Here is a 14,822-nt window from a genome sequence, read left to right as displayed (position 1 = left end):
TTAGGACCGAAAAAAGGTCCCAACGCAAGGCGTAAGTCGAAAAAGTCGTATGTCGAATATCTGTCAATGTAAAGTTTATAACCGAAGTTGAAGAGTTGAAATCTATTATATCGTGTTTTTATTTGAAATAATGTTCGATAATGTATTAATTTTACACAAAAAGTCGTTTATACGATATAGATATTCAATATCAGGTAGTTGTGGAATCTTTGGAAATGTGTGTGTAACGGTTATCAGCTCAGAAATTCAAAAATATACATCAATTTCTTCTCGATGACAACTTTTCAACGTCAAAATCAAAATCGTCGTATCTGCGAATCGTCGTAACTCGAGAGGGTCGTAACTCGGGGGACGCCTGTATATGTATTGATAGATTGTTTACGTTTTGCATGGTCAATATTTGGTGGAGATCAATTTGGGTGAATATTTTAGTTTATTAGAACACAGCCCGTGATTTAAAATGGAAATTTTCCTTCGAGAACTTGAAGCGTTCGCCAAACGCGGAAAACTAACTGTCAGTTTTCATCGTCGATTCTTCTTCCACCTAGCTGTCAAAACGGGCTTATAACTGGACCTGATATCTTTTTGGTCCTTGTATACGCGGTTTTTTTTAATTTGACAGATTAAATGTCAAATCAGTGCAGAATTTATTTATTTATTTATTTATTTATTTATTTATTTATTGAAGATAATTGCGTGGCGCGCGCAGCGGGCTTTGCAATATTAAAATAAAGTAATACTTAAAATAACCTTACTGTATATTTGAAAACAGACATGAACATTTAAACGTGGCAACTGTAATTGTTGACACGTTTTGGCACACGGTATGATGTAAAGTTTACATTGTAAACAAACACCTGTCAGCGAGTTGAAGCGAACGGATTAACCGGAGCGATTCCACCACCAAGCGCAGATTGGCGCTAGCGTGCGATCAGGAGATTAGGCAGTGATAAGAGCGAGATGACTAGCGCTTCATGCTAAGGTCGCAAACCTTAGCGAAAGGGTCAAAGAAGGTCGAGTTTGGCGCAATTAGCAGCAAGCAGTTAGAAAGCAAACACGAGAGAGACCGGACAAATTTTTAAGCGTGCGCATTAAGTTCGAATCGCCGTTGTTGAAAATTAACGGAAATAAATTTATTTGTTACTAAAGTAACAATCTTTACTACTGTTGAAGTCAAAAAACCAGTAGAACTTATTGAAAGCTTTACACATTGAAATAATTGGATCATGAGCTCCTCTGTAAGTACGGACCCGGTCTATTTTGATCAGAAAATTTTGAGGACGTAGTGCGTGGTCAGGGGCGTACAAATTTATTTTAAGAAGAAACTCGGGAGCATCAATTTCGCCTTTTATTAATTTTGTTACAAAAACTGCTTGTGCTACCTCCCTACGTCTCTCTAAGGACTGCAATCCTATAAGAAGCCGTCTAGTTTGATATGTTAGAGGCTGGTCCATGTGCCACCGTAAGGTTCTTATAGCTATGTTTGTGATTTTTTTTCTCAATTCGCTCAATTCGTGTGGACCAGTTGTTAATGTGCGGAGACCATGTTACAACATTAAATTCAAGTACGGACCGGACTAAGGCGACGAACAGTTGTTTTAAACAGAATGGGTCATTAAAATCAGTTGTCAGACGATGAATGAAACCAAGCTGCCGATATGCTTTGTCGATGACTTACGAATATAGTTGACGGAAGGAGAGTGATGAGTCAAGAATAGAACCGAGGTCCTTAGTTTCTATGTTACGTGGGATTATGCACGATTCAAGATTATAGTCTCGCTTGATAGGGAGTATGTCATGGTTAATCCGATCAAATGCTGACATGAAATCAGTATAAATTGCATCGATCTGTGACTTGCCGTCTGTTGTGATTCTTACACTTTATTTAAGACTTAATAGGAAACACGGTAAAATAACACATAGGACGATACGCGAATACTGGTGTGTGGGTGTGCAACCGTCCGTTGCCCTTGAGCGCTCGGTATCAACTCTCGTGCGGCTCCGGTCCTTGTTCACCAGTACGGGAACACTCAGGCACTCAACACGATCGTGCTTCAATAGTCGACAGGCGAATGTCGACGTCGAGCAGCTGGCGCCGCATGAGGCTGCGTTCCCACAACACCGTCCATTGCCGTAAGGCATTCAGACACGAATTGGTCGAGATTGGTCGACACCGATCGTTTGGGAACAACTCCGTGCTGGCTTGGACTGATATAATTCAAGCCACCACTGACTAACGCTTCTTGGACAAGAATTTCGAGTATTTTTGCTGATGCACATAGGGAAGTTACGCTACGATAATTAGATATAACATGTCTCGGACCTTTTGTATGAACGGGTGTTGTATGAAGTTCAAAAGTTCAGTTCAAAAGTTAAAATATGCTCATTATGTTTTATTAAAAACCGGCTCCGACCGCCTTCAGACAACTTCGGAACCTCCTCCACTCCAACCCAATGGAGCCGGCTTCGCACCCATGGCTCGGAAGCTGACTCCACTCCAGCTGCTCCGGAACCGGCTCCGCACCAACGACTCCGCACTTATGGCTCCGAAGCCGGTTTTTAAAGATTGCACCAAAAAAACCATTTTGAATAAAGTTTCAATCGGGAAGATCCATAATTAGCTGAGTAAATAATGTTGAAAGGAATCTATAAAAAAAATCGATAAGTGTTGAACATTGTTCAACAATCACACAATCACATCGGGTGTTAGCTTCTACACTTGCGAGAAGATAGATTCGTTTTTTAGGCTATCATACAATGCCATCCCTATTGAAACGTTAGTCCAGAGCCGTTGGTCCGGAGCCTTTGATTCGTCGCCGGCTCCGGGGCTGTTTGTACGGAGCCGGCTCCGGAGCTGTTGGTGCGGATCCGGCTCCGGAGCTGTTGGTGTGGATCCGGCTATGGAGCCGTGGGTGCAGAGCCGACTTCGGAGCCAGTGGTGCGCTCCAAAATACCTATCCCTATTCGGCAGTAACATTATGCCAAAAGTATGAATGTGTGTGTTAACTTTCAGCCAATTTTATTTGGTTTGCTTGTACTGGTTGGTATCATTTTAAAAGAGATGATTTCAGTGTTAATTTCAAAATATTGTTACACTGTAATACAACATTTGAAAGAAAAGAAAAAGACATAAACATCCTCTCAAAACATGCGGCAAGGCCGGTTGGGGTGTTAGAGTTACAGCACATTTTTGATTGAAAAAATATTGATAGGATTTTTAAAATTCTAATGTTACAACGATATGTTTTAAAACATTATTGTAACCCTATAAAACAAATTTTAATCAAATTTAACAAGTAATTCAAAAGATATACGCTTTTAACCACGAAAAACATAATTCTTCCATACAAAATGTATGGCCTACCCGGGTAGGCGGTTGTACATGTGAAGGGTATATAAACAATTACAATTATCGTCGACAAAATCGTGTGCTCTACCGCTCCTTCATTCGCCGTACTGAAAGGCAACTATTTTCTAAGCCGACACGGTTCTGGAGCTTCTGGACCAAACGGCGCAATATAAGTAGTATCCCTCGGTCATTGAGCTACAATGGCGAAACTAGTATCGATACATCCGATATCTGCAACACTTTCGCCAATCATTTCGCTGATGCATTCACCCTTCCTGTTCACAACCCTAACACTCTAGCAGAGGCCACTCGCAATACTCCATCGGATGCTATCGATTTCATTATACCCACAATTGACGAAGCATTAGTTGCGTGCACACTCAGCGATATAAAATCATCTACATCATCTGGACCTGACAATATTCCCGCATACATTTTGAAGCACTGTCATCAATCACTCGCACCCATTCTTGCCAAAATATTTAATGATTCCCTTATGCGTGGCACGTATCCTGCGTCCTGGAAACACGCGCGAATGGTTCCTATCCATAAGAAGGGCAATCGACTTCATGCTTGCAATTATCGTGGCATTGTTTCCCTATGCGCTTGTGCAAAGGTGTTTGAGCTCATTCAATCCAATATATTCAATATACAATCCGCTACTCACAGCAGTTCAAAACTATATGAGCCCTAGTCAGCATGGATTTCTCCCAAGGAGATCTTCCACCACTAATCTTGCTGAATTTGTTGGTTTCTGCTTCGACCACATGGATCGTGGTACTCAAGTTGATGCAGTATGTATCGACTTCAGGGCTGCGTTCGATAGTATTTCTCATGATATTATACTCTCGAAGCTAATAAAACTCGGTTTCCTGGACTGGCACATCACCTGGCTGCGTTCATACTTAACTGGTCGTTCGTACTACATAAGCATAGGATCTCATCGCTCTCACTCCTTCACCAGCTCCTCCGGAGTGCCTCAAGGGAGTAACTTGGGACCGCTACTCTTCCTCATCTATATAAATGACCTATCTTTTGTTTTACCGCCAGGCCAACACCTAATGTACGCCGGCGACGTAAAAATATTCGCTCCAGTTAGAAACGACAGTGACTGTGTACGCCTTCAAATGATCCTTGAGAATCTCGACAGCTGGTGCAGCAGAAACGCGCTCCAAGTGTGTGCTGATAAATGCCAGTGTATATCATTCAGCAGAGCCCGTCACCCCATCACGTTTACATACACTATGCTCAACACGGCTTTGTCTCGCACGACATGTATCCGTGATCTAGGGGTGCTACTCGACCAGAAGCTGTCATTTCGCCCTCACATTGACAGCGTTGTTGCGAAGGGAAATCAGCTACTCGGTCTAATTACGCGGATCTGTAGCGAGTTTACCGATCCCATGTGCGTCAAGTCGATCTTCTGTGCCATCGTAAGGTCGTGCCTGGAGTACTGCTGCCCGATCTGGTGCCCGCTTGGCGTTGGTGACATCAATCGCCTCGAAGCCATTCAACGGAGACTCACCAGGTACGCGGTTCGACTCCTTCCATGGCAATCCCACCACGCTCGGCCCTCCTACCATCAGCGGTGTCTGCTTCTCGGACTTGAACCACTCTGCTCTCAACGTAAACACGCCCAATGCCTTTTCATATTCCGGCTCCTTAACGGAGAGATCGATTCCCCGGCATTACTAGCCAGCATCAATTTGTTCGCTTCCTGTCGGATTCTTAGATCCAATTTCCATCTCCGTGTACCTCGTACCCGCAACAACCATAGCCAGGGACACCCTATTATAGGTATGTCCCTCGAGCTCAATGAAGTGTTAGATTTGTTCGATTTTAGTATGTCTACTTCCACGTTCAAGGAGAAATTGCGTCTACGTCACATTTAATGTTAGCTTATAACTAGAGGTTTATTTATATGCTCCTTAATTTAATTATAAGGTTGACGATTAGACACGATGGTCCGTCGGTTTATATATGAAATAAACTTAAATAACTAAAAAAAATATTTAAACATTTTTGATATTTTTTTATATTTTGCACATGGGTAGAAAACATCTTTTCTTTTTTTAAAATTTGAAGTCGATACGATTTTTTAATCCAAAGTTATTTTGGAATAAAGATGCGAGACTTACCCGGGTAGGCGGTTGTACACATGACGGTTAAACAGATGTACCAGTGGCTCTGAAAGATAAGTTGAGCACTTCTGTAAGGCCGAAAATACACGGACCTGAATTTCGCGGCCGCGGAATTCCGCCTGCTGTTAAACCCATATACAAAGTGTCAACGACAACTTTCCCCAACTGTCATATCCATACATTTTTCAGCAAGCGGAATTCCGCGGCCGCGAAATTCCGGTCCGTGTATTTTCGGCCTAAGACTATTGCTGGAATTCGCTTCAAGTTCGGTATAAATTGCATTTTTGCTAACATATTGAAACCGCTTAAAAGCCAGAAATATTAGAATTTTATGCACGAATCATATCAAACAAATGATAAAATGTATAAAAGTACTAACTTAGATCCAAATCTCTGAGTAATCAATAATATTTTGACAGATATATATATATATATATATATATATATATATATATATATATATATATATATATATATATATATATATATATATATATATATATATATATATATATATATATATATATATATATATATATATATATATATATCCCAAGTAGCCAGCTCGTACTTTATAGCTGATGTAGGGCTGTTTAACGAAAAATCGTTCCGATGTCGTACTTTGTGGCTGATTAAGAGATAGACGGTACTTTGCGGAACTATGGAGCTTGTTAACAAGCACATGGTACTCTTTGGAACTTTGCGGCTGATTAGCACTATGTGTAGGGTTCATGATGGAACTTGAAGGCTTGTTAAGAAAGCGTACCGAACTTGGTGGAACTTTATAGCTTTTTAATGCATAACATCGGTGCAAGGTGGCTCTTGTCAAAGTGTAAAAGACGGACGCCGGCAATCATCTCATTGCTGCTGCACAAGTTAAATTCGTTGATTGAAGAATGAATATTGAGTGAAGTGATTGTGAATTATCAGTAAATTGTGTAAAATTTTGTGTAATTCATCAATACAAAAGTTTTAAAAATATACATATGTGTTTAAACGAAACAAATCTTGTTGTTTATTTCATCGATGACGCTTGCTTGAAAATAAAACACAAAGAAAAATAATCCCTGGCATCGTGGCATAAGGAAGCTGCTTAGGTGCTGTTTGAAAGACCCACATAGATCTTTGATGCTGTTTATCTACTGCAAAAGGCGAGTTAGAGCAGCGATCTTTAGCGTGCCAAAATGAGCTGCTTAAGCAATTCTGGCTATTTGGGATATATCCCTACCAGCATTAAACGGCTTTGAAGGCATTCAGAAGGCATTTAAGGCCTTAGTCGCCTTAGAAGGCGAATTAAGATTTCAACCGAAACTTTCAAGGCTGTAACGGGTTCTTTTCGAAATATTTCAACTTTTTGATTCAACAAGAACAGATAGCTTGCCGCCATCTTCGCTTGTATATATACTGGTTTTGCACCCTTACTAATGTAACTGCCAAATAGAGCAGTGACAACGCTTTTGGTTCCGAAACGAGAAAGCGTGGGTTCAAATCCTGATTTTTTATGATCTTTTTTCTGTGCTTATTTCTTTTTATATTAATATTTTCTTGCTATAATGAATATAAACAAACTTTTTGTGAAGCAAAATGAAAATAATACCTTTTTAAAAAACATAATAATTACTCTATCTTCACCCATCATTATCAGGATGGGAGAAATATGTTTCCATTACTCCTTTTCTAATAAAAGTTATCAAAATGAGTTTGATATATTAACACCTTTCAACGGGTTGGTCTTTAACAACCGAATAATGCCTTCCATCCCAAATAGCCAGCTCGTACTTTATAGCTGATTTAGGGCTGTTTAACGAAAAATCGTTCCGATGTCGTACTTTGTGGCTGATTAAGAGATAGACGGTACTTTGCGGAACTATGGAGCTTTTTAACAGGCACATGGTACTCTTTGGAACTTTGCGGCTGATTAGCACTTTGTGTAGGGTTCATGATAGAACTTTAAGGCTTGTTAAGAGTGTGTATCGAACTTGGTGGAACTTCATAGCTTTATAATGCATGGCATCGGTACAAGGTGGATCTTGTCAAAGTGTCAAAGAGAGACGCCGTCAATCATCTCATTGCTGCTGTACAAGTTAGATAAGTTAATTAAAGAAGGAATATTGAGTGAAGTGATTGTGAATTATCAGTAAATTGTGTAAAATCTTGTTGTTTATTTCATCGATGACGCTTGCTTGAAAATAAAACACAAAGAAAAATAATCCCTGGCATCGTGACATAAGGAAGCTGCTTAGGCGCTGTTTGAAAGACCCACATAGAACTTTGATGCTGTTTATCTACTGCAAAAGGCGAATTAGAGCAGCGATCTTTAGCGTGCCAAAATGAGCTGCTTAAGCAATTCTGGCTATTTGGGATATTTAATAACGTGAAATAGCTCAGAGCTTAACGCAAGAGAACATAACACGTAAATCGTGCTATCGGATCTCACGCTCGTATCTGGCAACACTACAACAGTGCAGTGTTGAAGACACTTGTAAGGTTTTCTTTTGACAGTTGCAATTTCAAATTTCAAATTAAAAGCGAAATTTTTCATTGACATATTTCAAAGGCATTTAATTACTGCTAAATGCACTGCTGATCGCCTTCAATTCGCCGGCGATTACAAGGCGATTAGAAGGCATTTAACGGAAATTTGCGGGTAGGGATATATATATATATATATATCAAACCGATCCGTTTCACAGATAAATATATGCGCAATCTGAGATTCCGATGTCGTACTGTGTGGCTGACTAAGAAATAATAAGTACTTTGTGGAACTAAGTCACTCGGTACTCTTTGGAACCTTGCGGTTGTTTAGCCAGATGTGTATGGTTCATGATAGAACTTGAAGGCTTGTTAAGAAAGCGTACCGAACTTGGTGGAATTTTATAGCTTTTTAATGCATGACATCGGTACGAGGTGGCTCTTATCAAAGTGTCAAAGACTGGTGCCGTCAATCGTCTCATGCCATCATCATCTATGCTGCACAAGTTAGATATGTTAATTGAAAAAGGGATTTTTAATGAAGTGATTGTGGATATACAGTTAATTGTGATACATTTCGTGTAGTTTATAAATATTTAAGATTTAAAAATATAAGGATGCACACAAACAAAACAAATCCTGTTGTTTATTTCATCGATGACGATTGAAAATAAAACGCAAAGAAAAATAATCCCCGGCACCGTATCACCGACAAACCGACGTGACACTACGAACAAAATGAGCTTCAAAAGTTGTCTCCTTTTTTCAAATGAAAATACGTTAAACACTACCCAAGTGCCACAAATCCACTAAACGACCACTAAACGGCTTCTAAACGCCTCAAATTCTCTACCTAAACGGAATATAGAAAGACTTCGTTTAGCAGACGCCAAACGACTCATGCATTCTAAAAATAGCAAAAAAGCTGGTGGCGCCATCTGTTTGTGGGATACCCAACCTGTGGAGCTTCCTCGCTTGGAGGAGAGCTTTCTCATTTCCTCTGTACTGTTGTATGGTTTCGCATTGAAGTTATGCATCGCTAGAACTAGAACGGCGATACGATTGTTTAAATACTAAACTCCAACGAAAACCACCAGTACTGAAGCAAGTGAGATTTGAGTAATGGTCGTTGGTGTTGATACCCACGTATCTGACCACACGACCATTCACATAGATTTTTGCTCAGAAAGTTAGAAGGCTATATAGGTCATTATAAGATGAAACTTGTCGAAACACATTGCAAGAAAAGGATAGCAATATAATGATGAGTTGTAATACGCCATCTATTGATCAAACCAATGAAGCTGTGAAGCTTTCATTTTTTTCCTATGGATATTCAATTTTCCAGTCGTTTAAGCTTAATCTGTGGCGCTTGGGTAGCGCCATCTCTATAATGATTCGCTTACTACACTGACACAGAGAAGAAACTGGTAAAACCCCTTTTTGTTTTTCTTCGCAAATTCCAATGCGTATTGTTTTATGTACTTCTCACATCTTTTGCATTGATTTGAAAACTTATAAAATGATTTTCCTGGGTGTTTTGTCCAATAATTCTCACAAAATCTTGCCTCACACCTCCTTCGCCATTTGTATTTAGAAAAGTTGTTTACATCGAAGCAGCAGTGAACAGAGCTTACTTTGACAGAAGTGTTCGCCTCACTGGTAAATGACAGTACTTTCGTGTGGGACACTTTTGTAACGCCAGTGTCATGTCGGTTTGTCGGTGACCGTATCATAAGGAAGCTGCCCTACCAGCATTAAACGGCTTTGAAGGCATTCAGAAGGCATTTAAGGCCTTAGTCGCCTTAGAAGGCGAATAAAGATTTCAACCGAAACTTTCACGGCTGTAACGGGTTCTCTTCGAAATCTTTCAACTTTTTGATTCAAGGAGAACAGATAGCTTGCCGCCATCTTAGCTTGTTTATATACTGAATTTGCACCTGTACCAATGTAACTGCCAAATAGAGCAGTGACAACGCTTTTGGTTCCGAACCGAAAAAGCGTGTGTTCAAATCCAGATTTTTATAATCTTTTTTCTGCGTTTATTTCTTTTTAAATTAATTTTTTCTTACTATAATTACTTTAAACAAAATTTATGTGAAGCGAAATTAAAATAATACCTTTTTAAAAAAACATAATAATTACACTATGTTCACCGTTCATTATCAGGATGGGAGAAATATGTATCTCATTTTTCCTTTTATTTTAGTTATCGAAATGAGTTTGATATATTATCACCTTTCAATGAGTTGGTCTTTAACAACCGAATAATGTAGATCATCTTTAATAAGGTGAAATAGCTCAGAGCTTAACGCAAGAGAACATAACACGTAAATCGTGCTATCGAATCTCACGCTCATATCTGGGAACACTACAACAGTGCAGTGCTGAAGACGCTTGTAAGGTTTTTCTTTTGACAGTTGCAATTTCAAATTTCAAATTAAAAGCGAAATTTTTCATTGACATATTTCAAAGGCATTTAATTACTGCTAAATGCACTGCTGATCGCCTTCAATTCGCCGGCGATTACAAGGCGATTAGAAGGCATTTAACGGAAATTTGCGGGTAGGGTGCTTAGGCGCTATTTAGAAGGACCACCTGGAACTTTGATGCTGTTTATCTACTGCAAAAGGCGAATACAAGCAGCGATCGTTAAGCATGCCAAAATTGGCTGCTTAAGCAATTTTGGCTATTTGGGTGTTTAACCTCGTTCCTAATCAGTCCTTAGCCCTAACGCAGATAAATGACTCGAAATCTTTTTGACGTAATACGGACGTCACACGAAGCGTAAACTTTGGCGTAAACTGAATTTCAGCCATACAACCCTATAATCTTTTGACAGGAAGTTTACGCTCTCCCATACAAATCAAGCGTCAACTTTTCGAGTTTACGCCTCGTGTGACGTCCGTATAAAGATGTCAGATTTTTGAGTTTTCGTCTCGAGTTATCGAGTCCGTGTACCGAGGCCTTAATGAGATAGTGTGAAATTATTTAACCCCAAGTTGAAATCTTTCTTACCAAGGTGGATTAAAAATATCAGGTGATGGAATCTAGAGCATTTTGACAATTCGTCGCTTGACGTAAGGTCCCCAGGATTCAAACTTTGTTTACATATATTAAATTTGTTCATTTGATTTATATAGGCCTACCTTAAAAATATTTGTGGGCTCTTATTTAACATTTAAACTTAGATTAAAGTGTGCTAATTCCTGTTTTTCGTGAATTTATTGTATAATTAGCTGTGTTTTCGACATGTTTGAGAATAAAAACTAAGAAATCATTAATTTTTCCTATTTTCACTTTTATTCTTCATTATCTGCGATACACATAAACAATTTAAATAAGATTTATTCTTATTGACATGATTTTAAATTTTATGATTAAACATATCATCAAATCTTTCGTTAATATACCTCATTTTTCGATAAAATCATACAAAAATGCACGTAATAACCATGAAATCTATTATATTTGCTATGCTTTGTGTGCGGAATCCATTGGTTAGCGGTTTTAAAATGACGTAAAATCCTTCAACTAAGGCGATCCCCAAAGGCTTTTTTCCACTACCTGATATTTTTAAATCACCTTATTTCCCACCGTCCACCCGCATGACGTTGCTGGCAGCGCGATTGGGAGTTTTATTTACTATTGTATGTTATTTTTTTGTGTATGATCGTACATTTTCTGGTAGCTGCTCTCCGTTGGGTTCGTGCACTTTTCATTCAACAAAGCATCCTTATCGTCCACCAAATTGCACTGTGGCTAACGAGAAGAACGGATTGTAGTTGCAGAAAAGGGAAAGCTCTCCCGACTACTCGTAAACAGAAAACTGCCTTATCATTCTAGAAATTGTGCGGGTATGTATGCGACTCCCTTTTGGTGGACTGGGTGAGCGAACGGGGGAGGAAACCTTTACATCTGCCAGATAAGATATGGTGGAAGTATTGTGGAGTATATAGCGTATAATGGGTAATCCATCATGACAGAGGGCCTGTGTCTAACTGATACCCGTGTGCCACTTGAATTGTATAGCTTTCTTCCCCTACTCTCTCCTTCCTACAACCCACCCGGCAACACCTCCCACGATGGAGATGGAGGCAGGTGATGCAGTTCGAGACGATGTCAGTCTACACATAACACTTCAACCGTTATGAATAACGTACCGGTTCGTTCCAGCAACTCCAGCCCGGCCACGATGAAACCGACCGGCGACGTACTGACCGCCCTGCGGAATCTAATGAAGAACCTGCCGAACAATCTCGGCTCTATCAACGCGTACATCATCCCGTCGAACGATGCGCACCAGAGCGAATATCTGGCGGCGCGGGACGAGCGACGCGCGTTCGTGTCCGGGTTTGACGGTAGCGCAGGTACGGCAGTGGTTACCGAACGTGAGGCTCTGCTCTGGACGGACGGTCGCTACTACCAGCAGGCGACAAAGCAGCTCGACACCAACTGGACGCTGATGCGGGACGGCCAGCCCTCAACGCCATCGATCGATGCCTGGCTCGCAAAAGCGCTCCAGCCCGGTGCGCGAGTCGGCGTGGATGCGAACCTGATCACGGCCGCCGCCTGGACGCCGCTGCAAACCTCGCTCAAGACGGCCGGCTGCACCCTGCTGCCCGTCGTCCCGAACCTGATCGATCTGCTCTGGAAGGAGCAGCCGGCCGTTCCGCACAATCCCTTGCTGCCGCTCGCCACGACTTTCACCGGTGCGACGATTGCGCAGAAGCTGGCGACGGTGCGCGAGAAGCTCGCGGACAAGCGGGCGTCCGTGCTGGTGGTGAGCGCTTTGGACGAGATCGCCTGGTTGCTGAACCTGCGCGGCACCGACATCGACTACAATCCCGTCTTCTTCGCGTATGTGATCGTGACGCCGGACGCTCTGTACCTGTTCATCGATCCGGCCCAGATGCGCCCACAGGTGGAAGACCACTTTCGCGCGAACGGTGTCACGGTGGAGGTGCGAGGATACGACGAGGTGCACGCGGTGCTGCAGGAACTGGCGGGCAACAGTTCGACGTCGGCCACGCCCAGCGGTACCAGACCGTTGGTTTGGATTAGCTCCGGCTCGAGTTACGCGCTGGTCGCGCTCGTGCCGGAGGAGCGGCGGCTGAACGACATCACACCGATCAACCTGATGAAAGCGGTCAAAAACGAAACGGAAGCAAAGGGCATTCGGGACTGCCACGTGCGGGATGGAGTGGCGCTCTGCCAGTACTTTGCGTGGCTCGAGCGCTGCATGAGTGACGGCACGCCGGTGGACGAGATTAGTGGGGCGACCCGACTGGAGGAGCTGCGCAGCCGGCAGGCACACTACCAAGGCCTGAGCTTCACAACGATCAGCGCGTCCGGGCCAAACGGGTCCATCATTCACTACCATCCGCTGCCGGAAACGAACCGCCCCATCACGGCGAACGAGCTCTACCTGTGCGATTCCGGCGCTCAGTATCTGTAAGTTAGCGGCTGGAAGGGTTGGCGGGAAGCTTCACGTAATGATTTGCTCGATTTTGTTTGTCGTTTATATTTCCGCAAACCGAAGCGATGGCACCACGGATGTAACGCGCACGATGCATTTCGGGCAGCCGACGGCGGAAGAGATACGGGCGTTTACGCACGTGCTCAAGGGGCAGATAAGTCTCGGGACGGCCATCTTCCCGCGCAAGGTGAAGGGTCAGTTTTTGGATACGATCGCGCGAAAGGCACTGTGGGACATTGGATTGGACTATGGGCACGGCACCGGGCACGGCATCGGTCACTTCCTGAACGTGCACGAAGGCCCGATGGGTATCGGTATTCGCTTGATGCCGAACGATCCGGGGCTGGAGGAAAACATGTTCCTTTCCAATGGTAAGCTACACACACACACACACACACACGCGCACGCACGCACGCACGCACGCACGCACGCACGCACGCACGCACGCACGCACGCACGGCTACTTATTGCGGTGAGCAGGTTGTAGTAACAGCATTCTCGCTCACAGAACCCGGCTACTACAAGGACGGCCAGTTTGGTATTCGCATCGAGGACATCGTGCAGGTGGTGACGGCCAACGTGGGTACCAATTTTGATGGGCGCGGCGCACTCACCTTCCGCACGATAACCATGTGTCCGATCCAGACGCGGCTGATTGATGTCGCACTGCTGACTGCGAAGGAGCGCGACCATTTGAATGCGTACCATCAAACTGTGCTCGATACGCTTGGGCCTCTTCTACGCGAAGCAAACGATCTGGAGACGCTCGCCTGGCTAGAGCGTGAAACGAAGGCTATATAAAAAGCGTAGGAAGGGAAGGGGGCGATTGGTAATAGTGCATGTATAGGGCAGGCTAGTAACGAGCATAGGGATGGCCAGCGTCTGAGTCACTGGCTTCCAAGCGCACGAGAAGCGACAAACGTGTGCAGCCGATAATATTGTACTTTGGCGTGTATAACGACCCACTTTGAGGTCGGAAAAGGCCAAAATCAGATTCAAGGGGTCGTGTTATACACGGGTAGTTACTTTTCGATTACACCTGAGACATCACATTCGATCACATACAAAGACAGTCTCGTGCATGGCTATCCACAAAGACACAAGGAAAGAGGTGAGGAAACTGAAGAAACTATTGATCTCACTGGTTCTTTAAATTGGTGATTCAAATTCATATCAAGGAACCACTTAAGACATGAGGTCAAAAACTAAAGCTCACAAAATACCCAAACAATATGATGGTAAACACTGAAGGCCTTCCATTCGCTTGTCCTAGAAGTACGAAAATAAATCAAACTTTCATTTGAATCAAATTGATAGCATGTCTAAAAGTTGTAAATGTCATTGTTGAATTTTGTTTAGTTACAAGTAAAAAAAATAC

The 14,822-nt window shown here is 42.5% G+C and overlaps 1 protein-coding gene across 3 annotated transcripts; it reads left to right on the top strand.

Annotated features, from left to right (window-relative positions):
• Window positions 1-11,412: 11,412 nt before the first annotated feature.
• Window positions 11,413-14,780, top strand: LOC121594207 (xaa-Pro aminopeptidase ApepP). 3 transcript variants are annotated; one of them, XM_041917268.1, is made up of 5 exons: window positions 11,413-11,822; window positions 12,057-12,086; window positions 12,142-13,419; window positions 13,508-13,815; window positions 13,953-14,780. In XM_041917268.1, the coding sequence occupies exons 2-5, from the start codon at window positions 12,070-12,072 to the stop codon at window positions 14,243-14,245; spliced, it is 1,896 nt and encodes a 631-aa protein (XP_041773202.1). In that variant the 5' UTR covers window positions 11,413-11,822; window positions 12,057-12,069; the 3' UTR covers window positions 14,246-14,780. The 3 variants fall into 3 exon arrangements, with proteins under 3 accessions (XP_041773202.1, XP_041773209.1, XP_041773194.1); XM_041917275.1 differs by lacking the exon at window positions 12,057-12,086 and having other exon boundaries at window positions 11,415-11,822; XM_041917260.1 differs by lacking the exons at window positions 11,413-11,822; window positions 12,057-12,086 and having other exon boundaries at window positions 12,093-13,419.
• Window positions 14,781-14,822: the final 42 nt, after the last annotated feature.

The sequence above is a fragment of the Anopheles merus genome, chromosome X (genome assembly GCF_017562075.2).
Source record: "Anopheles merus strain MAF chromosome X, AmerM5.1, whole genome shotgun sequence".
Taxonomy (NCBI): Eukaryota; Metazoa; Arthropoda; class Insecta; order Diptera; family Culicidae; genus Anopheles; species Anopheles merus.
This window is presented reverse-complemented; position numbering and strand designations above follow the sequence as displayed.